Raw genomic sequence first — 25,529 nt, 5'->3', positions numbered from 1 at the left:
GGCAGCAGCTTCAGACATAAGGATGAAACAGACAGGGCAGGCAGACTGCCTAGCCTACTATATCACGAATAAACATTCATCAAAACACATTATCAGCTAACAGTAACTGACTTCAAGTGTCAGACAGCCTTGGATGTTTCTCCTCGTTCTCTTGTCTTGGTGTTGAATTCAGGATCAATCGAGCAATATCTATAGCTCTGTTGGTGCGAAAATGATTTTCTCCCGATTAAAATAACCTGAATGAACATATGTTTGGTGAAAGTGATATAATAGAAAAGGAAAACGTTTCATGGAGGTCTGCATATTTCTGAACCCTAATTGTACCCTATTTGTAATCTAAGAAGAGAGACCTGGCCACTGTGTACAAACAGTCAGTGGGTGATACATGTATACACATGTCTAGTCTCATCATAACCCTGCACTTAAAGAACACAAAATTGCATTGTAGATGATAATTTATGGAACATAATTGAGGGAATCATAAGTTAACAATGGCTGATTGTCATTTACAAGAATCTCCTTACATCCACAAAAGATGGCACTCCTTCCAGAGCATGTTTAAACCTCATAAAAGACTAAATGTCACTCCAGGTAAAATAGGCAGACTATCAAAGTTATACTCTACATTAACTCTGTTGCATATTTTTGTTTTAATCTGAAAATGAAGAGGCAATCTTTCACTCAGGATTAATAGTACCTCTTTGCAAAGTGAGACATGCTAAAACACATTTATTTAGACATAATGCCTGTGGCGGGTGGTGAGATAAGGAGTGAGGTATGATAACAGTTCACCTCAGAGCGCTCATACTCCCTATTGTCAGCACAATTTCATCAAAAGCATTCCTGTGTGTCACAGCTCAGCCTAAATTACCCTCTTCCCCTCTGAAGCCAAGAAAAATGTTACAAAGAAAAACACCCTGAGAAGCCTTGACATTATGTTAAACACCTAAATGTATAACTAGCTGGTAAATTCAGCAATTATAGGGTACAAGTGTCTGACTATTAAGACCTGGTGTATATCATCCAGTTTCCAAGCAAGGTCTTTGTAATAATCACAACCAGACACACAGGCAGACAGAACTGAATTTTCTTTTCCTTTTCAGTGTGCATGTGGAACAGTCCTCAGTTTGTTGTGGATCTTTTTTTTTGTTATATAAAACCAAAATCTGTTGAAGCTATGGGCCCAGAACATCTGCCAGTAAACTGAGCCTGTGGCCTGTCCACCTGTTGATGTGATCTCTTTGCACTGTGGTCACTCTGCTTTTTTTCTGCAGCAGAGGTATGCAGCCTTCCTGCAAAGCATGTTTGGTCCTCTAGGGTCATCTTCAAAGGGACATAAGGGACCTCTGTTTTCTATTTGTAAAGAGATAATGAAAGATGCCGCTCCCAGACACCGCTGCCACTTCTTTTCATGCAATCAGCTTTGCAGATCTCGCTTCTACTTCCCGTCAGTGTGTGTGTGTGATTCGGGTGAAAGAAAAGGGGAGCTCTGAGGAAGCAGGCAGCAGAAAATCCCACATGCCTGTCCAGGCATCCCTGGCATGTTGTCTGAGTTCCCTAATCTGCGCTTGTTCTTATAAAACAGAGGTGTGGCCACACCTTGCTAAAGCTTGTCTGCAGTCATGCGTGCACCGATGGGTCCCTTTGTAGCTGCAGCAGTTCTTAGCTGGTTATGAAACGTGCTAAAAGTAATACTGATGCCTCTTTATGAGCTGCAAATGGAAAAAAAAAGACCAACAGTGACAATCTTTTTTTTTAGATCATAATTTTTAATGTCTGTAAATGCTGTCTGAGAGTTGATGTCAGTTGAGGCAATTAACATTGCAACAGCATTTTTTTCTCTTTAAAAAGACTTTTTCTGAGCGAAGATTCACAGTAAATAATACATTTGACAGTCAAAAGTCAGCAAAGTCAGATAAATGGTATACCTTCTGTCTACAGGGGTTGACAAAATTGACACAAACTGAAAGTTCCTCAAAGGAGCTATGAATAAACTTTACATGTGAGCTAATATTTGAGTTATGACTGCTCATCATTGGCAGAGGTCCTTGCAAAACTCCTTACTGTGGAGGTCAAGGTGGATGGTTGCTTACATGTGTTACCCCCAGCTTGCCATTAAAATAAACTAGGCTAATAGCACTGGACTCAACACATCACAGACAAATATGAAAGAGGTAAGATGTTATCTATTCACTTAGTCTTGGCAAGAAAGGGAACAATATTATTAAGAATTTCAAAGTAGCACTTTAACCATAATTAAAAACTTTGTATTGTATTCAAGAAGTTGTCTGGAGGTGGCGATATTAGTATATTTTTGTTTTCCATTGAGTTCTCATATGAGTCCTTCTGGAAGAAAATGACAAACTTTTTAGGTTTTTACGTATGAAGAAATCTGGATTTATCTGTGCCATTCAAATATCTACTGCCAAAGATTTAAAGTACAAGTATGTCCAGGGCAAGTCCACCGATAGTGCATTCTAAATATCTGAGGCCGATGTATCTTTGTAAGCGTTTACACACAGGATGGAGAGGTCACTGCAGATAAAACTGTCATGAGGAGCCTTATCAGCCGAACCTGTCGCAGCTTTGTGTTTGCCTGCGTTCAGCACCTCATAATCAGTCTCTCACCACCCACGGGGGGGCCAGGACTATTGACTCAGAACACATGTCACTGGAGCTGATTGCTGCGTACCTGCGCCTGTCAAGGACAAATAATTGGCACCAGATTATGTCTTATCTCTGAGCTTCCGGATGCTGTCACTCAGATGCTCTTCACGCTTTTCTGCCACTGAATCACTTTGTATGCATGTTTGTGTATGTGTGTTTGAGTATGTGTGCGTGTGTGTGTGTGTGTGTGTGTGTGTGTGTGTGTGTGTGTGTGTGTGTGTGTGTGTGTGTGTTCACAGAGTTAGAAGTAGAGCTTTCTGATCCACAGATCAAATCAGAGACACCTGTCTCCCCCTGCACAAATCAAAGGCAGAGAAAGATTGATTTAAGTAGTGAGTTCACTTCCTGAGTGGATATGAGAGATTATAACAAATCTATTTCTGCTGTTTCGGATGACAGGAAAGGTTAATTAAAGCTTTAGGGACTAAAAGAGTATCTCTGGTTCAACAGACAGGAAAGGTCATGGTGTTCATTATTCCAATGTCTCTGGCCAAGACCCTTAATCAAACGCATGTGTTGTACTGTATATAAAGGCAAAAGGGGAGAATACAGTGAAATTACTGACTAAGGGGGAGATTTGCAATATTTTTGTTTTGTTTTTAAAATGAAACTCTCTTCACTTATCACACGAAATCCTGTATTATAAATGAGCAATATTTTGTTTAGCAGTCAAGAAATAAAGACTCAGATAAAGAATATGAACACATATTTTGTGAATGGTTACTGGTTTTACATTCAGGAGAAACCCAGCCAAAAAAACAAAAAACGAGCAGATGGATTTCCAAAAAAAGGCTAATTTGAATGCTATGTGTGTTCCCTCAACACACAGCCGCAAACAGCTGACCTGAATAGTCCTTCAGGGCCGCAGTTGAAAGGTTAAAGGACACGAGGGGTCTGGGGTGAAAGCTCATCCTGCCCTCCTTACACACTTTCAGCATAAATCGGGATTATCTGTGCGGGGGTCGGGCTGGGTGCCTGCTCTGAGCAGGGTCAGGAGAGAGCAGGGTGGTCATGATGATACTGGGTGGGAGAGGAGGAGAACAGAAAGATCAGAAAATGAACCTCCTAAGAAATGCATGGAAGTGGGAAGAATACTGTTTTTAGAGAATATAAAAAATGTCCTTCCAAAATACCAATACGTGTAATGGCCAATATCAAGTGACCTTCCAACATATTTTGCTAAAAAAATAGTAAGACAAAATTAGAAAAGGTCGAAAGACACTCTTTGCTGACATTTTGCTGACTTTTACCTACAATCTACTCTCTGCTGGCACCACACAGTTATTTTTAATATTATTTACCAGTTGATCTTCTATATTCTTCTTGGTTATGGTATTGGATTGGTGCATTGACTAGCATGCTCCCAAATATCCAATACTGTATTTGATGGAGTCTCTGTATCGGAAGCCTGTACCAACAGTGGTATCAGTATCAGAACAACTCCACTTGTAGCTGCAGTGATTTATATTAAATAACTTGTTAATCAATTTTGGGACAATTTAAGGATACATTTAATCTCACCTCATCACAAAGATGTGAAAAGCAATAATTGTGTTTTTTTTGCTTCTACTTCTACTTCGCTGTAATAATAGAGCCCTACTCTTCAGGAAATCATTGTGCATCTCTAGCTGAATCTCTTCCTTTACAAGACTGATCTCTAGATTTTGGAGGACAGGAAAAACACTGGTTGGCTCTTTACGTAGTTTACAAAATGCTTTATTCCAAGTCACTGTCTGTCTGGGCTTGTGGTTGGCTGGTGTGTGCATGAATGTCTGTATTTGTGTATGTGTGATTGGGGTTGTGCAGATGCTGCGAGCCTCTGTAATGATGATGAAGCTGTGTTTGTTGTTGTAGCTGTGCTGTCGTTGGCAGAGTGCTGGTCGGGCGGCGGTGTGAGTCGGTGGTGACAACACAGGTTAGAGGGATTATGGAGAGGGCTGAATAATGAGACAGAGCGAGTGTGAATGAGTGAAAAACCCTCCTCTCCTTCGCTAACCTCTGACCCAAAACTCAGAACAAATACTCTCCCTCTCTGTCAGCTGAACACACACAGAGATGCACAATGCATTCTCAGGAGAGTCTGTTCATTCTTATTTATGGATTTCTCCTATTCAATTTGGGGGGGCGGGGGGTTACATTTTGCATCTTTCCTAAAATAAGATGTCAATAAATCTGTTTTCTTACAGCTGCTTTTAATGACAACTGAAAAAATCTAATTTAAAAAATGTCCCCTGCTTTCTTGTGAATCAAGGTCATGGCCAGTAATTCCAGCTGGGGGCAACAAGAGGGGGGGTATATAAGAGGTCAATTTAGAGAGACCATTAGCAGCAAGTGTTGACTCACAGTCCACTGGGGACAACAGCCAACTCTACCCTCTCTGGGTGGTTCCACTTCCCAGTCTAGCACTGAGAATCCAACATATTCCCCATGGTCATTTCTCACCAACAACAGCAAATGGTGTGGTAGAGGATTGAGAATGGAGGAAGAGGTCCGGGGGGGGGGGGAGATGTCTGACAGGGAACCCAAGAACTTTCATTTATCAAAACAAGTAGGAGAGAGCCATGGAAACTCTGAGTCCAACTCTGACGAAGTTCCACTGTACAGCCAAAACAGAGACTCTGAGGTCCACTCTGCTGCTGTTAGAAGAGCACAAGCACAGCTCATAAAAAGCACTCAGAGGCTCTACAATGTGTATTCTAATCATGAGTTGGATGGAGCACAAAACGCTGATTTTGTGCCAAAATACACAAATACATTGCCGGAGATCTTGGCTGCCAGCTAAGGTAGAAAGGAAGTGGAAAGAGAGGAGAGAAAAGTTCCCTGATGTCATGTTTATAAAAATGGGAAGGTTGGAAGTAGTGCTATAAACTCAGAATTTGGCAGTCAAGATATACAGACTTCCATATTCATTCACATGCCATTCAGAAGCTAAATGTAACATTTATGTAACATCATCACTGTATTAAACATGGATATACTCTCAGTGACGTCAGCCATTTGTTTTTTGAAGATGCGTTAAGCTTGACGATAGCTGTCCTCAAATAGGAAATGCTGACTCTACCTAAATTTAAATTGATCAAGTAACAGACAAAGAGAGATGAGACGGCATTAAACCTCCAGGCAAAAACTCACCTGTGACTCAACTCAGGCACATCCCTAATTATGCAAGTGTAATTTGGGGTAATTTTGCATTGGCATTAGCTAGTTGGTGGGAAAAAATGTCTCAGAACTCTTAGCATCAAGTTCAAACAACAATGGTGTACTGGTCTGAGATCTTCTCCATGATGGCGCTTTGGTCCAATGGCTTCCGTGTAGAAACAATAAGTGGTCAGACAGCAGACGAAGTCTACAGTAAAAGGCAGTAATGGGTGATGGATGGGTCAGCAAATTGATGGGCTTTGACATGGGAGAAAGCTGTGCCTTCCTGTTTCCTATAGACAGTAAATGTTGATCGTTTGAACCATGACCAAAAATGTACTCCCAATGAAGTGTTTACCTGGTTGGGGTAAAGATCGGTTAAACTTTGTAATAATAAAGTGTAACACATATATGGCATGTTGCTGACGGAGATTTAAGTCTGAGTACTTTGTTTACAACACCGTTCACTTGGATGCTAATCAATTTACAGAAGGCGATGGCCAAAGTCAGACAACCAAAAATGCAGCTTCCTGTGTTTTATGAAACAGAACTAAATAATCTCTTAGTGAGGAGTGATGAGGAAACAAACATCTCAACATCATTTATCACTTTCCTGTCATGCATCAGATTGTTTGAGCATTTCCACCAGCCTTACACTGTACATCATCCACAACATTGTGTAAGAGATGTTATAGTGTATGAAGCTTGACCAAAAATGTATAGCATCCTGGTTTATCTTAAATCTTACTCTCTTTGCCTGCTTAATGCCATTTTGATTTAACACCTAGCTTTCTCTGACACCTTTCCTTTCCCTTAGCTTGTCTGATCCTGCCAGTGAGCACTAGCCCCTGTCTGCATACCAAACCTTTGAGATAACACTTGCGCCTTTCTTTATAATCCAGCATACCACAGGTGGAAGAAGCAGGGTGATAGGGGGAAATGTGTGCGTGATGAGTGCAGTGATGATGTATTTCTCTATGAATGTCATGGTTGTGCTTCAACCAATGAAAGTATCGAACTCAAGCATGAAGACTCAAACATGTCTGTTTGAGAGATATGTCAAATTAGATGATTAAACAGCTACACTCGCATACAAATGTTATGCCACTTGAGTGAAAAATTGCAATTATATATCCATAGTGGACCAAAAAAAGCTTTTTGTAATACATTTTAATGAGCTAGTCTTTTGTAAAATGACTCAAGAGTCCATGAGCATGTGATACAGCCTGCTATATCCTTTGAATTAGATATGTCAATGAAAACATTTTGGATCCTTTGTCTAATGCAGGACATACCATGTACTGTGCCCTTTACTGAGTGAGAAATTAGATTGTCAATTAGAGGTTTGTTTAAGTTATATAAACATGCCCTCGGTTCCAAAAGGCTAGCCAGGGCAGCTAGTTGACCTCCATGACTCCATCCTCTAAGAATTTATCATAGTACAAGCTACCAATGGGCAAGTACCAAATTCCCATCTGCCTGTGCACGCTCAACAAAATAGTGCCCTCCCTTCTGCTGCACACATCCACTTGACCCCACATTGCTGCTATACAAAAGCTGGGTCACCCCCGACCAGGTACTTGTCAGGACAGGTCCCCGGTGGAGCCTCGTGCACTAATGCCATATGACAAGCAGGGGACAACCGCATAATGCTCCATAATTAGCCGGCTGGTTGTTTAGCTGCATGGCACGGTCCTCGTATGGGGTTTAAAAGTCCAGGCCTGCATAGAGAACCTGCTCATTTGTCTGACATGCTTTGTGCTTGGTTAACAGTGAGTGTGAGTTGCCCCACAAAGACTGAGACAGGCATGCATAACCATAAGGCATTTATGTTTGCTGTAAGCCAACTAAAATTACCCTTCAACATGAAATATCTTTTCAACAATATTTCAGATTCAGAAATGCTTTATTAAAATGCAAGAGGTTTGGATATAGGGATGGCAATGTAGCGGTGCTGGTTGGTCCAGGACTTTAATCAAGATGAGAGTATCTCATCAACAGATCGAGGGGTCAGCACACATGACGATCTATGGTTTTTCAGAAGTTGAATACTGCTGACCTTATAATACTATCTGACTTTACTACAAGCTAACCTACATGGTTGACATTTTCTCTTTTGTTGTTGTTTTTTTGTTTGTTTGTTTCAGACATCCAATATAGTGCAAATACTAAGTTTGGCAGCTGTCACTTCAGTTCTTAGAAAAAATCTTGACCATCTACACTGTCAATCAGCTAAACACTCTCCCTAAGGAGAAGATATTTGAAAGCAGATTGAAAATAACATTTTTTGATAATCTATTCCCTTTGTGGCTGACTGTGCACCGGCTAACTACCAGATCAATAAGGCTTCGACCTCGGCAGATAATACTTAGGGCAATTACACTGACAGCACAAACTCTGCCTTTCCGTTCTCTTAAGCTACAACCACAAGCTTGGTTAAGGAAAATATATATCCAGCAACAAAGTTGGATGATTGTTGAGTTTATTCTCAAATAAAAACACAGTTATTCCCAGGCAGGTTATTACAGGTAACTCTTGAGCTGTTTGAACTGGGGAACTGCCCAAGAACAATATTATGTTTTCTTCCTACGGCCCGGGTGTGAGCAGCTTGAGCAACACAAATGGGAGATGTTATTTGCTAGTGTTTCACATATTCCAACACTGACTCTGCTAATACAAAGTATCATCTATCACTGAATCATTATGTCTTGGATTCTATCTGTGGGCCTGAAGTCTAGCAATTCTTAGTTTAGCAAGTTTTTATTTGGAATGATTAGCTTCAAGGTCAAGTATGCAACAATTGACCTTCCAAAGTTATATTCTTAACAGTGGAAAGCATCCTACGGCTTCTTTTCATCACAACCATTTTTGTTTGTGCTTTTTTCAATGGTTATTTATTTTATTTTGGTATATTTACAAGCATGGCAAAGGCATTTAATACTGCCAGATCCAGATCAATCCAAACATTGAATGAAACACAGCAGGGCAGTTTGGTGAGAGCTGTGGGAAGAAAGGGAGGCAGAGAGACCTACTGGGGAGTACAAGCTGACTGGATGCTGTGAGTGACAGAGCGTCCATGTTAACTCATCCATTTGCTGTCTGTCTGTCTGTCTTTTTGGCATAAATGGGAGCAGAGGAGTGGAGAAAACAAAGTGGGACATGATGACCGTCAGTCAAGGGCATTCATCTTTTTCAAAGTGGAAGAGTGGCTGTATGAAGGAGATGATGGTTGGTGGGAATGGAGGGAGTTGGAGTGCTGAAGTGGTGGAAGAGATAGCAGAAAGGAATGCAGACAGTGGAAATGCAACAGAATATTGTGATGGAAAAAATAAAGCATAGGAAGTCACATTTTTCAAGCTTTTGCAAGATGCTAAATACTTTTCAGCATTACATTTTTTTTCCATTCGCAACCTGTCTTAATTCTATCTCAAAGGCTCTCTGTGAAGAGGATTATTCAACAAGGTGAAAGCTGAGTTTATTGTGGTGTGAAGGAAGATTTAAATCTAAGTTGCAGAAAAAAGCAAACAGGTGTGGTGTAGAAGTGTGATCTCGCATGGAAGCAGTCAGTTTAGACCACCCAAGGGCCATCAGCTTTGAAAAAATGTTTCTTCTATAGCATCCTTGTACTAAATTCGGTGTGAGCGGAGGAATGTTGCACAGAACAATTTTCCCATGCATGAATAGCCTGCATTACTTAAAAGTTTGGAGGCTTCTCTCAAAATAGTTACAGGCTTAAATGACCATTTACATTCCGATAGGTTAAAAAAAAAAAAGTAATTCAAGAAGAGACATGTTGGCAGCCATTACATCTTTAATGGATAATGTGAATTGTCTGGGCCCCACTCTCTCATCCCAACCTGCAATTAAAGCAAAGCTAGCCAAGGTCAGGTTGAGTGACAGGCTGACAGACCTATAGATTACTGTCTGTCTGTGTAATCCCCCGCCTTTTTACTCCCTGTGCTGACTGACGCACTCCCTCCTCCCATTTAAACACCAGCGCCTGTAGACTCTGCTGCTTTCATGTTTGATGGACAGATGGGACATCCTACCCCATGACCCTTTGACCTTTTTCTCACCCATGACCATAAGGGTCGCTGCTCAGAGTGCCGCTCCTTGGGGGCAGCATGGAGAGATTATTTGAAAGGTTCTAGTTAGTATTAAATTCATATTAATAGAGATCAGGGATAGAAAGTTTCCCTCTATATTTGTGCAGTTGAAAGGGGAGATCTTGCGGGCTAAGGAGGCAAAAGTAGCTAAATTAGAAACTTATTTGTAGCAAGAAAGAGAGAAATAGATGCATAAAAACACAAGTGAGTGATGTCATGTCTGTCCTACACAATCCACATTTAGGCCTCTTCTCAACAAAAACCCTTTAATGACAATACTACACTGCAATGTGTGCATGAGAAATATTACATTTATATTAATAGGGATACGTTTCTCAAGTTAAATTGTGCAGTTGAACATTTAGATGACAAATGGCGACAAATTGGGCAAAGGTAGCAAAACTGATGACCTATTTGCAACAAGAGAGTAAGTAAAAGATTCATAAAATCAATCAAACAATTCAAGATTTTAATGTGTACCCTATCAATTTAAACCTCTGCTCCATAAGCCCTTAAGTCAATACTACACTGCAGGTACTGCACACCAGCATGAAATGTGCAAATAACATTTACCCCTGTCCTGTCCTGATTACAAGCTTTTTTTCAACCAAATGCCAACAGCTAATCAGAAAATGGCTGCAAATTCTCAGGCATGTTATTGTTGGCAGTTGTGCTCAGTGAGATTAAGTGTGCAGAGAAATGGAGCGAGATAAGAAATGTTGAAATGACCTTTCCAGTAGTTAAACAGTCATGATGCAACACATCAAAATCCATAGCGGTAGCATCTCATAACCAGACATTTCTTACAGCGCAACAGACTTTTACTGAAGCAACATGTCTGTACTTCAAATGTATACAGGTGGCAGATGCTTGAAATGTTTTTAACAAAAGAACAAAATGAGCTGGAAGTACCTGTTTTGATTTGAGAGGGAGAGAGATGGCGAGATATCAAGAGAAAATTCTGAGCGGAAATCAAGATTTTTATCAGTTGAGAGGCAACCTGCATGACAGTGGGAAATCTTGGTCACAGTCCCTCCATCTGTCCACACATGGGGTGTTGAAGGAGACACATAGAGGCTAAAAACCCTCTTATCTTACACTGTCATGTGTGCTCATAAATCAGTACTTAGCCATCCGCTCTGTACTGATAAGGCTACCAAACACACACTGGACCAACACCAGGAATGGAGAGAGATACTTTTTTAATTTAAAAAGCAGTCACACTTGCTCTCCCTCACACTCCCTTCTATCTTCTTTATCTGTTTTTCATTCAGCAGATCTGAACAGCAGTTAAGTTTTTTTTTTCCTGCTAAGGGCTCGTTTGTTTTGCAGCTTGCCATATTTTCTCTTGTAGCTTTTCCAGCAGTCTGGTTCTGATCATCTGAAGAACCAGTGAATCATTCCAAACATTCAGACAAGAAAGAGTTGAGAGAGCTGAGGAATTTGATTTTGATCGTCACGCAATCAGGCCCTGCATTAAAATAAATAAATAAAGGGACAAGGCGTTTATTACAAGTCAACCTGCCAGGTCAAATTTTACTGCCTGCTTCTGACGGCTGTGATACTGAAAGTGAGTCAAGGACAGTCCATCTCATGATACGAAACAGGAGCCCAACAATGACATTAATGGTGGGCAAAGCCAGGACTTATCTCCCCAGCTGCTTCCTTATCTTTATAGTTCATGTCTTTTTGTTCATTAATGATGAAAAAAGTCTCAATGTTTAATACAAATATACGTTTATACATGAATAAAAGATATTCAGTTTGAGGTAATTGACCTTTGCAAACCGCCTCTGCTTGAAATGGATCAGAATTTTGCTGAAACAAATGCCATGTCTTGCCTGAATTAGACTTTAACGACTTCAAAATTATACAATGTAGGGCCTGTATCCAATCTCACACAAAAGCTGGAGCTAAAAAACGTTGCAGGACAAGTGAAAAAAAAAAACAATTACAACTCCAAATTGATCAAAACTTGGAACAACAACAATGTCAGAATAAAACACTTACATTCTAGGAGCAGTTGCTACACACAAACAAACAAATCTCCTCATACTTGCATGATGCAGTTGGAAATGCTGCATGATTCGTGCATAATCATTTTATTTGTTTAGAAACAACACCAGCATGGAGTCCAAACCAAAAAAATACTACTATAAGAAGCTAATGCAAAGCTAATTGGTAGAACTTGCACATGCATCTCTGTACATGATTTGCATATTGCAATAATGTTTCCCTGCAATACAACATGGCCTTTGGAGAACAATCCTATTGAACACCACAGCAACTAATCTGCTCATAATGCATTGCAATTGGTTGCGACTAATTAGTCATGCACAGATTGTTTAATAGGACAGTGTAATCCGGCCACGGTGGTGAAAAGGTAAATTTCACACTGTGCAGTAAATCTTAACGCCAGTGACAATGGTATAATCAGAAGCCATGGACTAATGAATTCCAAGCTTTTTATACTCTCCAAATGCGATTACACTTGAACAAAGCAACATTGAAGTTGGAGATCTTCCCAATGTCAGAAGACAGTTTTTGTCTCCTCTGTGGGATTCTCAGCTGAGTCGACCACATTAAAACTCGATCTGTCAGCTGTGGAAAAGAGTTTGTTTCTGTGTATTTGTGCCAGGAGGTACCACTTCCTATGAGCTCTCTGAGGGGGCTGTCTGTGGTCTTCCATCATTGTAGTGAGGCGAAGCACATGGCACAGAGGAGCACATCAATTCATCTCAAATGAAATCCTACAAAACATGAAAGCCAAGGATCACTGCCAAGCTCTGTCTGATGACTGTTTCAGCATTTGGGCCAAGAGCAGGAAAAAGTGAGGGAGGAGAATGATGAGAGACGGAGTGAGAGAGAGAGCAGAGGGAGGAAGAGGATGCTTTGAGCGAATATGCCGTGCCAGTGTTGTATACCACTCCCCCCTCTGCTCCCCCAGGGACATGAATGAAGTGGATGAATGATGGACCCAACCCACACAAACGCCCCTCTTCTATTTAGACCAAGCAGTCCATTCACGGGGATGAGTGAGGCGTCGACACCAACAACAACAATAACAACAGCAACATAGGAGGCCCGTACTCCTGTTTCTCATTCATACATATGTATGCAGTCACACAGACACACACATATGGCACAGATACTATGGACAACACTGCCAACATACCATTAGGGACACCTAGAGAGGGTTCCTGAGAACAGGGCTAGCTAACAAAGCGCCAAGGCAAAGAGGCGTGAACAGGGGGGAAAAAAAAAACTTGGCATCAAGTCAATGCAACCGCCACAATGATCAGGGACGAGAGGCCATCTCCTCCCATCCACAATCAGCACATTATCGGTGAGCCCATCAGTGCATGAACCCAGAAAACAAGGCCTAGAAGCCCCATGTTTCACCACATTCTGCCCCTTCTTCCTCCGCTCGGCTCATCTCTGTTGTTCTTCCAGGACGAGATGGGTTCTGGGAGGTTCCCGAACCACACAAGGGGGGATCTCACTCATAAGGTCTGACCTTCAAACTAAGGCATTATACTTGCTCGAAGCCACAGCAGCTAATGGAACATTTGGAATACAAATCCAATTGAAGCAAGATCAATCTGACAAGGAGGGCTTTGCCATTTACCCAGCATTTACATCTCGAACCTTGAAGGTGGGCTTTGTATTGATGTTAGCATCTGACAGAGGCTCAGTTTTCACCAATTATGTATCCTGCAGAGAGAATATGGGGGAAATGAAGGAAGGCAAAGGCTGAAGCCAAAAGATGAAATACAGCTCTGACATGGGGAGGAGGAATGCTCTGGCTTTTTTTTTTTTTTTTTTAATCCAATAGCGAAACAGCACTACTGCAGCCTCCCACAGGATCATGGTCAGACTGAACCACAGGACTAATTTCTCCCATAATCTCAAAGACAGATACTTGGTCTTCATCCAGCATTCAGCTACACACACACGGAGGGTTGGTGGACTTTTTGCCTGAACGTCCCACACCTGACAGATTACAGGAGGTTGAGGTTGTCAGACGCCTGCCTGAAAACAAGTTTGACCTTTCATCTACAAAAGGAAGCATGTGCAATTAAAGCTTGCCAGTGAAAACTACTTTGAACGTTTAACACTCAGCATGAAGAAACTACTCCAAATACGCGTACATGTACTTTGGCTTCACATCAGTTTTTTTTTTATGTTGACGAATATGTGTACAGTTCAGAGCCCTTCTTTGGGCTTTGGTTTAGATGGTTCACGGTGCCAAAATACTTACAACACCTACCCTTGGATGATCCATCTAACATTACAGCCCTTTACATTCCCAAGGTATCGATAACCAACACACGCTGTCATGCATGCATTTGTATGAAGCACAAAAGAGTTGTTACAAAGTGTGTATGTTTGTCCTTTTTAAACTTGTATCTATGTTTTTTTCATGAGAATAAAGACATTAAGGAATGAATGTACCCCCCCCCCACACCCTACTTTTCATGTCCAAACATTAGGGTTGTCCAATAAATTAGACAAATTAACAAAGTAAGGACCTGGAAAGAAAACACATTGTACAATATGTTAGTTTGAATAAAGTCAGAAGTTTTCATTGACCTTACATTGTATGGTACTGAGAAGCAGACACACAATTTGTCTGCAGTATGATTTTTTACATGCACCCACACTCCTCTCCTCCTTCTCATTCTCATTCTCAGATCCCTCCATCTATCTATCCATCCCTGCTCTGGCTGAGATAGCAAACCTGACACTGATGCCCCATAGTCCATTAGCACGCTCAGAGCGCCCCTTCTGTGTCTGCTCTATCGTTCCCATCATATTTCCCTCTGCTCACTCTATCTTTCTGACAGTCCTGACTTCGACTCTTGCCCTCCTTATCTCAGTCTCTTCGTCTTTCTGTCTCCCTTTCTCCTTCCCTCCTAGAGGACCCCCTCGAGTTCAACATGTCAGTCTGTGTCCATGGGGAGGAGAACAAATCTGTAGTTAGTCATGTTGAATTCAGATAACATTACTGTGATGGGGCTGCAGAAAATCCCCTTAGACACATTGTACCAGCAATAGCTCATCAGATATAACTCTCTCCTCCAGCATGTCTCCTGTAATGTATCTCCTCTCTCTCTTCATCAGACAGACCCTTCTTTTCACTTTCACAGAACGGATAAACATTTGTCCCTTCTCACAGTATGAGCTCTTCACCCAACGGTCATTCCTAGTCAAGTCAAACGATGTTACATTTGCAAAGACTGAAGCAAGATGAAAAAATAAGAGGCTCTAATATCTGGTCTCAACTTTGCTTGATTAAATACTTCTAGAAAATCTATCCATTTCCAAAGTCATGCCTGCCTAAGCCTATCAACTTACCAAGCGTATTATCTATTCTAAAACTGGTAAGCATTCCTGTCGTAGTTTGGAGAAAAGGCAGAAAAACAAACAACAAAAACAAGTGCCTAATCATCAATCCTGAAAAGGGTAAACTCAGAGCTCAAATACCTTTGTTGTGTTTTGACATTTTCTGAAATGTTTTACAGTTCTCATTATTTCACGATAACCTTTTAAGACATTACAAGCAAGTGTGGTTTTGAAGATTGTCAAACGATTCAGTTAATCAGTTTTATGAATATTAATGCAATCTTTAAAATGACACAACGCTTTACAAAAGCTTTGTGTATAGTTTCACCAACAGTGTAAAAGTTCTCATCTCAATCATGCATGCAGTACAAAGTCTGGAAATACTGAATCACAATAACATGACCAGAGATTTGATTGAAAGTGTTTCCCTTGTTCATTCAATAGATTTTGGCAGATAGAATAAAAATGTTTGCCAGTTAATTTCCTTTTGTTTGATGAAACAGTCGAATGATTCATGGTTTAAGATCAACATATTGTTCCTTTTGTTGCATGCTACTTGCAGATCTTACAGATGTTGCTTGTCTTGTGCTTTTCTGTGTTTTCACTGTATCTGTTTTTATTGTGTAAAAACAAGCACTGAAGGAATTTGAATACCCTGATATAATGATAATGATATGGAGAGAATGATTTTAGAAAATTAAAAAAGTAGCTTTGTAAGTTGCTTTTTGATGTGTTTAAGCAACACACACAAACACACAATCAGTGTAGGTACGAATACATGACAGAGTGTGTGTTCCTAGTTCCCACCCCGAGTGTTCACAAGGGCAATCACATGAGCGAGGTCATGGCATTGCTGTAACCGGATCTGGACACTGACAGACAAATGATAATGAATGATAGCTGTCTGAGTAAACAAGTGGAGAGGCGCCCTTGACCCAGTGTCTCCTTAATTTTAGTTCAGGCTGAACCCCAATCCCCCTCCCCTCTCTCTCCGAAGGACTCCCACTCCTCTGCCACATCTGGAGATCACGTCTAGAAAAACCAATCCCTCACGTGTTCCCTTAATAAACTCTCCATTCCTCCCAGCAACTTCACAAGAACAGACCACAGGCTCTTCAAAGTCTATTGTTTAAGCTCATTTATTGTCTCGTTTGTCTTAACTAAGCCCTGAAGCCTTCGCATTGCTTTACTCTAGGTTTTTCCTGCAAGCAGACAAGGCAGCAGACATCAGGGGAAATAAGCTCAGCGCTGTGATTACATCCCACCTCTCCTCTGCCGAGAGAAGCATTTGAACCCGATTCAGTTTGTGAGGAGTGACAGGTAGATGCTGCTATGGTAACCGAACCAAAGCACTGTCATATATATATAGAGCTTTGCAGAAGCTCTGCAAGAATGTGAACACACAAACACAAACACACACACAAACAAGGCAGACTTAACCACATGGCCTTTCCATGAATATTAAAAGACTCTTTCCAATTCCTCCATGTCACTTTGAATCTGAGGAAAAGCACCTCCAGTAAAACCTTTACATTCTCCATCTCTGTCTCTAACCACAACAATTGCTGTCCTCTTGGTCTAACCTGCCTTCCTCTTCTTCTGCGAGCCATGAGGTTTAATACAGAATGCCTCTAATAGTAATGATTTAAATGGCCCAAAGGAAATCAATGATCAAGACTCACCAACAGGAGCCAATCAAGCTCTTCAAAATAGAAACAAAAAATGACATTTGTCTTATGTACCACTGTGGCTTACGTCTATTTTTACCCTGTCTGTCACATTTCGATCTCCAAAATTGGATGCAGCAGAAACCAGACACCAGGATGTTTTTATAAGAGTACACACTCACTTTCACACTAACAAACCAAAACACACATCCACAACAGAGTGTTTGTCTTTCACCCCTGCTGAGTGTTGTCCCCCTTTAAATAGTAGACAGACGACTGGAGTGACATTTTGTTGAGCACAGGCATCAAGTGTACGTGCAGTAAACTATGATCCACACACATGAGCTCTCTGACAGAAAGCCATTAACACTGATTATTTCTGGAAACCTATTAATGGTAAAGAGGTTGCACAGAGATATGAACTTTCTTAGACATCTAGGGTTCTTCTTGTAGTAAGAGTCCTGATCTACAATGTCAGATGAATCAATTCCAAGGCTCAGATTCACACTAAATTTTTTTAGTTTTTTTCTTTCATTAAAAGTCAGCTCACAGCTTTTCCATAGAAACAGAAACAGCTAAACAAAACAAAAAAACACTTTACCTTGTCCTAGTGCTATACAATGTACATTTTAGGGGGGAAAATGACTATATTGTAATTAGGGAATGTTGTCTCTTGCTCTCCAGCATGCCGGTCTCCCAGAAAACCTCTAGTCCTGAACTAAACTTGTACACTGTTGCCACACTAGCTCCGCCACTGGTCAACATGTTATGATCTAAATCCATGGTCTGTTCGGTGCTTTGATACATCTCACAGTGGAATATGATTTTCTTTATGATTAGACCTGCTCCTCTCCAGCACAAACACTTAGATATGTGATTGATTTAGCCAGTTGCTTTATTCTGAATGAAAAGCGGAGTGACTTTTAGTGATTTCTTTTCCCTTTTACATGTTGGATGAATTTTTATCGCCCAGGGGGTGATCAAAATGCAAAGGCCGAGATATGTTCTCAATCAGTTCTCAATTATTTGTATGTGTATTTTTTGAGTGAACTCATTAAAGAGTGAAGAGCCAGCATGTGTTGATTGACAAAGAAAGAGCTGCACATAGAGGCACAGTATTTCCTTTCAATGCTGCAATCTAGCGCTTCACTTTCTGCACGTTAACTGAGCTAATATGTAAAACCTTTCTGTTGCACATGTCCACCCACTCCTCTTTCAAACATTCCTTTGCTGCCTCACTGTTGTGTGCCTTCTTCTAAAGGAAAGTCCAGGCACTTTAGAGACCCCCCTCTCCCATTTCGCCTTTCGAGTGTGCTAAAACAGCACGCTCCAGCTGTGGGCGGTGTACTGGGTGCTCTCCTGCCTCACCTGACACTGCCAACCTCTTATCACCAAGCAAATACAGAGGGTGTGAGTGTGGAGTAAAGGCAGAGGAGGAGAGGGAGATAAAAAAGAGAACGAAACAGACAGAAAGGACACTATATTTAGCACGCGGAGCTGTCGCCTTCTGTTTCTCTCTCCTGAATAATCAGACTTTGACAGCATGCATCCTGCAGAGCAGAGGTTGCTGGGATGCACCCCCCCCCCCCCTCCTCTCCTCTCCTCCCCCAGCAGCATCTCTAGGGAGAAAGTAGCAAACTATTGTAATAATTGCTGCAGGCTTGCGTGCCACAGCCATCACACATTACTCAGTGGAAACATTTTGCAGTGCCCTGACATTCTCTAATGGAGATAATAGGGAAAGGGGAGGGAGTTCTGGACTGCAGACTTTTGCCAACAGGTACAATGTTGCATGTGTTATGCATACGCCTGCTGCATCCGAGTACTGTATGTACAAGAGAGCAGCGATGTGACCAAAAGATAAAAGCATCCTGCCATGACTTCTCAGAACTGGAATGCATGTAGGACAGAGACAGTGAGGCTGTGACAAACTTGTTCCCCTAATGTACTGATGATGATGATTATCTGCTGGGAAAGCAGTAAACAAGCACAGCTGGTAGCTAAAGACACAGAGGATGTGGATTGGATATTGCAGTAAAGTGTTTGAACAGTGCACAGTGGACTTTAGCCGATGTGAAAAGCGTACTTGCTTTTGTTGAAAAACTAGAAAACCAGCGTTTTGCAACAATAAACATGCTGCTCGTTGTTTCCGTCAAGATAATTTAGCTTCTGTTTGTCATTTATATTATTTAAGCTTTAACTTGTAACAATAGTGTTCTATAATGACCCCAAAATTGCATGTTGTCATCAACTCTTATCCTTATAAGTTCTTGTAACATAACAACTGCATCTGTACTAGATGAGGAAAAGCAAATATATTCGAAATACACTTTGAACAGCATGTCTTAGAAATAACTGAAATGAGGTGAAATGATATGTTACACAAAAGTAAAGATAAAAAACGTATTAAATGTTTTGGTGTAAATGTTTTTTGGCTTTGCCCATGCATAGAGTGCCAGTTGATTAGACATCAGCTCATGGGTCACACTGTGGTGGTATACAAAATGAAAACAATAGCAGACCAAGAAAATAAATATGAATATGCACGTTTCTGAGTCTCCCCATGGATCTTTACAAACAGCATGTGAATTATACGTCTCATTATGTTAAAAATCCCAAATGATGCATTTAATATAAGCCCCTATAATGTGTGATGTGTTCTGATGTTACGGCTAATTAGTAACATCACTTTATGGCTGAACAGCAGGAGGGTTTGGGAGAGAACTTGCAGACTTTGAAGCATTTGCAAGCTCTGTGGTGATAAGCCAATCACAGCAGTAGGCTAAAATACAGTCTGTTTACTTGTGTTTGAAGGAGACAGATCAGAGCAATCAGACAATGTGTGGGATTGTTGCAGGTGACCACCTTGTCTGGAAAGGTATATGTTTGAACTCCTAAATGGCTAGCAGACAAGATAGCTTTCAGCAGCTCATTGATTTGCTGAGACCTGATTGCAGTAACTCTTGGCTTAGGCTCTGGTTTGTCACATTTACATACACCAGAGAGAGCAGACAGGTCACAAGGAGATAAAAACATTGGTGTCCTTCAAACAATCTGAGGAGGAGTCACAACTCATACCATGATTAGGACTGTAATTCTTTCTCTCAGCAGAGAAGTCAAAAGGACAATAACAAGACCACCTACGGAGGGGAATGACTTGAAGGAGACAAAGGGCTCTACTCATGTACTATGTATACACATAAATCTGTCTATAGAATATAATCTGTGGGGTATGAGGTCTATTGTTGCAGTAAAGTTCAAACTCAGGATCAGCCCGTAATTATTATAGGAATAAAGACGACGAGGGCATGTCGCCATTTCTGGTCCTGACCCTCAAAACTGTCAGGAGAGATGAACCGATAGTGAGTTCTTTGTTGGGTCGTGACAATCATCAACCGATTACGCAGGACAAAAAGACTGACATGGAAAAAATGCAAAGGCTGGAGTAACCTTAAGATTGTGAGAATTAGTCCAATTACAGGACGGCCTGTTTTTTTCCCAGAGCTAACCTTGTACCCAGGTGTTCCTCGGAGGACCAAAGGGGCTGAGTATAAACAAAGTTAAACACTTTCAAATGGGCCCGAGGATTAGCTTAACAAGCTATTACTTGTTAATATGGTGCCATTCTCCCACAGTTTGAGGGCAGTTAACCTCTGGTGTGAATGGCTTCTGTTCGAAGAGGTCACAACCTCGCAGAGCCCTGCGCACTAAAATAGCATGTGATTACAGACCTTGTTTGAAAGTAAATATAGGAGTTCTCAGACAGCTGATCTGAGCCGGACTCCTCCAGGCATTGTGAGAGGGGAGACACAGACAAGACCTTTTGTTTTTCTATGTCATCTCAACTTTGATACTCTTATTATCTCTCTCTCTCTCTCTCTCTCTCTATATATATATATATATATATAGTAATAAATCTTACTGTACACTTTTTTAACACTCAAAGTTAAGTTAGATTCATTAGGGTGTGTGTTTTGTTTTAAGTGTGTCTCTTTTGAAGTCCTGGTTCATGATCCCTGCGAGCTTTGCGTAGACATTCCTTTGGTCTTAGCCTCTGTTTGCTTTCTTGGTCCTTATCACAGTCGATAACTCATCTTGCACTAACACACTCAGTAGCTACTTTGGGAACCTCAAAAGAAGAAATTATCAGCTTAGCTTGCTCATGGCTGTTTATGGTTAACTTTAGTTTTAACAGATCCACAGGTCTTTTTTATCTTGCACGTTTGTGCAATTACAAAATTGTAATCAATACAATTTATTAAATAAGGGGCTTATGAAATTGACTAATCAAATTTAGAGAACAAAGAGAAACAATTCCCATTTTAAGAAAAAGGTGGTGGATTTTTTTTCAGACTGTGTGCCAGAAATTTAAGCTGTTTGTTTGTCACTGTGATTTAACATGCAATCTGTTTTCACAAAGTTTTTCATACATGATAATCCTATAGCTTTTAGGTCTGAAGAGATTTAGGAAAATATGCGTTTAAATTCAATGGCAGGAAATGTAGAGATTAATACATTTCAGTGTATGCAGAATGTGATTTCAAGGGGAGCGTTTATAGCAGATGGTCACACTGAAATGCATCTCTAATACTGTATATATGCCAACAAGATATTATCATTTTCCTTTAGAAAGATGTGTGTGTATGTATGCATATAATCTGTTGCCTGATGCTGTGATAGAAAGCAAATATTTAAAAAGGAAAGACAAAGGGTTGGTTCTCTTGTGTCAAAATGTTGGATTTCCGCCAAAAGCAGCAAAATCTTCTCTCCCTGCTTTATAAAATGCAAATAATCAGTGGGAAGTGATAGTGTGTAACCTTTATGAAAAAACAAGAGAGGCTGGGTCACAGACAGAAGCCAAATCAACAAAGATGCATTCTAACAGTTGCTAGAATTGGCCGCCTCCACTTGAAGCTTGTCTTCTTTTACAATCTAAATATGAAAGCTCATTATTACTTATTATTACATCTTATTACAACCAATCTGTATGCCACCACAAGACAGATATCATGGGAAGCTAAAACCTATTATTTGGTTAAGTTCACGGTCACATAAATAATTAATAAAAGCACATTACAGAGCTATTCCCAGCAGTACGGTGCAACACCAATACAATTAGCAAATGCAAAGCCAAGGTGCATTTCTAGTCTCCAGCTATCTGAAGTTGCTCCGTGAGGCATAAAGTAACCCAAGAAACTAATTAAAAACAAAAAGAAACTCAATTAAAAGCAGCAGAAAAAAAATGAACCCTTTTCTAACAAGTGAATGTGAGACCAGTAGAGGGTGAAATCCAACTCTATTAGAGATGGGGAGAAAGAGATGGGATTTTAAGGGGAAAACAGGTAAGTGGCATATCTGAGTAGCAGCAAAAAAAAAGCTAATTTGGCAAAAAATAAGAAGAAGAAGAAAAAAAGGGCGGGAGCAACAAATTAGCACAAATAAGTTCAGCCATTTCAGGACTAACTATGCGGCTTCTTCTTTAAAATATAAACAGTTAGGATTATTCAAATCCAATTTTCAATGATTTCCAGAAAAGACAGTTCCTATTTAATAATGCTACTAATGTTCATAATGCTTCTAATTCCACACATTTACACTCACAGGCGTACTTATAGGAAACAGTTGCAATAAAAACTTCTATAAAAGCTTTACATGGACACAATGGCTACACCAGCCCTCCAATGACAAAGCTCAGGAGACTACATCGTTCAGACCTATTTTAACAAGACAGTTCAATGCACACACAGGGTCTCATGTGGCACCGGCAAACATTCATAACATCCTGGATCTGTGCCCTGAGTGTGTGTCCAGCCAAGTGTTAAATCTGACTTGATTTCAGAAGGAAGCCGAGGCCACACAAAGGCCTGTTTAGGCAACTGATGGCAGCCAGGCGATTAAATGAAGACACATTCTCTGACCCTGAATGTTCAGCAGCACATCTCCTCATCCCTCATCCACACACAATCAAACTCTCTGTGAAGCAGGGAGGGAATATATGCCAAGTCCTGAATTCAGCTAGTGCCAATAGTTTACCCATTCCAGTTATAAAACAAGAGAGAGAAATAAAACACTAAAAGACACTATTACTCCCTGATCAAATCAACTTGTCTGCAAAGAAACACAAAAACTGAATAAAGCGGATCATAGTGTTGTGAGTGTCTTACCTTTGAAGGAGAGGAAAATCCTGGGAGCAGACAGGGGCTCGATGGAGGACGGCAAAGCCCCAGACGTTAGGGCCAGCAGGGCCAGCAGCCAGCACAGTTTGTCCCACATTATCCCTCTGTGTGTTAACAGCGGAGAGGAGGAAGAGCACAGGAGCTGAGGGACACAGAGGGACGCACATCAGACAATGGGCTTGAACTTCCAAATCAGAAACCATCTGCAAAGACCAGTTTACAACCACTGAGCTGCAACAATAGACCTGTTTCCTTTCTTACCGTGATACATAGAAAATTCTTAAAACAGTGACTCTTAAACCAAAACCAGACAAGATATAAATAAATACAAACAAGATGGGATCTGTTTCATGTAACAATTGTTAAATTTCATTATGGTGTGCAATATATGCCAAGTTACCTGAAGCAGAAAAGCAGAGGGTTGTAGGAGTCTGGGAAGAAACTCAACTATGGTTCAGAATTGAAATGTCATCATTGCTTCTGTGGTTTCTGCTTGGTCTCTCATTTTTACTGTGCGTTTCCTAACCGCCCACAATTATTCTTGCCTCTGTCTGCTTCTGTGTACAACCAGGGAAACAGTGAATGGAGGGAGTCTCCATCCAGCTGAGAGAGCCAAGCCACTCTCTCTCAACCCTCAGCTCTTGTGCAAACAACGCATAATAGTATATATTCTATCTCGTGCAAAATAGTTTTGCAAATACCTCGTCAATAATACAGCAAAAGCAATTTCACAAGCAGTACAGGAGTTGCTCTGTGCGCTCTGGCTGTGCACACAAGGCGCATCAACATGCTTTAAGAGTAACAAAGAGAGCTGAAGTTAATAATATCCCCATAAAATTATCGACAGAAATCCAGGTCATCAGCGCGACTGAAATGAGCCACAATTGTGCGTAAAAACCAGAGAAACAAGTGTGCCACGTTTGGGTACAGTACAACACATAGGCGATACTATTCTGCTGTGATTATCCATGCACTGCACTGATCTGCTCGTAAACGTGGGTCTGAATCTGAGGTCAAACTGACAGTCAGGGTTTAAGATCAAGTTCCACGTTGAGCTCTGAAGGCACAACTCCAAAGCAAGACCGTTCACCAAAATAAAGCGTGACGACTGAGCTCCGAGTTATGAGGGCATGAACATGAACCACGTGACATTTATGAGACCTACCTAGGACTCTAAATTGTGAAAAGTGGCACAGAGGGCTTCTTATATAAACGACATCGCTGTGCATGGCAGATCTTTGAAAAAGAGCATCACTTACAGCAAAAACTCTATGAAACTCAAACACATACATTCGTATGAGGGAACTAAAACTACATCCCACGCGCAAGGGAATACGCACAAAACTAGGCTCTTATTTTAATAAATTAAATATTGAAAATAGTCAGGGCAACAAAAAAAAAAGACATCAGAACTTTAAAAAACATATCAGAGCCGTTTTCTATCATATTCAGCTCATGCATCACTCATGTATCCTCGATTCTACAAATGTGGTTTCCTGTTGAATTAGGATCACATCAGTCTGAATAGCCTGAATGTATAACATTTGACTGGCCATGAAGGCTACCCTATAAATTAAGCACTTCATTTATGACCTACCCTTTAGTTACGTCCAGTGAATACTGTGGTGATGAAGCTGTTAAACATTTAAAACCATCCACCCAGATCCTTTGAGCTCCTCCGTCCGCACGCTGGAGTATCAGTGTATCCGCGGCAGATCCTGCACGATTATCCCACAGCCAAACAAAGCTTGGATTTAAATTAACTTGACACGGCCGCTTTAACTTGAAGTGAGCTCTAAATCGCATCAAAAGAGTCCGTATTTCCCACTGAAGGAGGTTAAAAACAAAGAGTTGTTCCTGGAGACGAGTAACAGCCCAGCTTCTCCCGTGCGCAAGCGACGCTCAAGTGTGTAGTGCCGGGAAGCGGCTTCTGCAGGTGGATACACTGAGATCCTCCGGTAGTAGTGGACACACCCATGGGGGAGGGAACCTACCTTTTGCATCCCTGCTCCGCGTCCCACCACGAAATTTAGCACAATACACCTTTTCTCTGCACTCTTTGACACTCCAAAATTAACTCACTTAAATTGATAAGGAATGAACTGTTGGTGCAGCTGGAGGAGATGTTTAGATGTCATTGGCCCTAAAAAGGTGGGAGGAGCTGTGAAAATGTGCTGCTATACCAAAAAAAAAAAAACATTGTAGCCTACTGTTCCCTATTAAAATCTCTGTTGACTAAAGGAATTTGGCATGCGATTCTTGAGCACACAACCTCAACATGACAGGATTTCCAACTGTCCATTTGTCATTATCTCCATCACACCTTTCAATAACGTAATGACGTAACCGTTGACTTTGCTGCTGGTTTTTGAAACAATAATTGGTTGGCAGCATTTAAAGTCAGATTTTGAGTTAAACAACAAAAAAAG

General features: G+C 40.9%; 1 protein-coding gene across 6 annotated transcripts in view; it reads right to left on the bottom strand.

The window, feature by feature from the left end:
- sema3fa (sema domain, immunoglobulin domain (Ig), short basic domain, secreted, (semaphorin) 3Fa) overlaps positions 1-25,231 on the bottom strand; it is a 50,902-nt gene extending 25,671 nt beyond the window's left edge. For 4 of the 6 annotated variants that reach the window (XM_061043009.1, XM_061043008.1, XM_061043014.1 and 1 more), the window contains exons 1-2: positions 25,095-25,231; positions 23,089-23,242 (exon numbers count right to left, since the gene is read on the bottom strand). In XM_061043009.1, the coding sequence (XP_060898992.1) occupies positions 23,089-23,242; positions 25,095-25,103 (163 nt within the window). In that variant the 5' untranslated portion in view covers positions 25,104-25,231. The other 2 variants (XM_061043011.1, XM_061043012.1) reach the window with 2 other exon arrangements.
- Between the last annotated feature and the right edge of the window lie 298 nt (positions 25,232-25,529).

This window comes from Labrus mixtus, chromosome 7, assembly GCF_963584025.1.
Source record: "Labrus mixtus chromosome 7, fLabMix1.1, whole genome shotgun sequence".
Lineage (NCBI taxonomy): Eukaryota > Metazoa > Chordata > Actinopteri > Labriformes > Labridae > Labrus > Labrus mixtus.
This window is presented reverse-complemented; position numbering and strand designations above follow the sequence as displayed.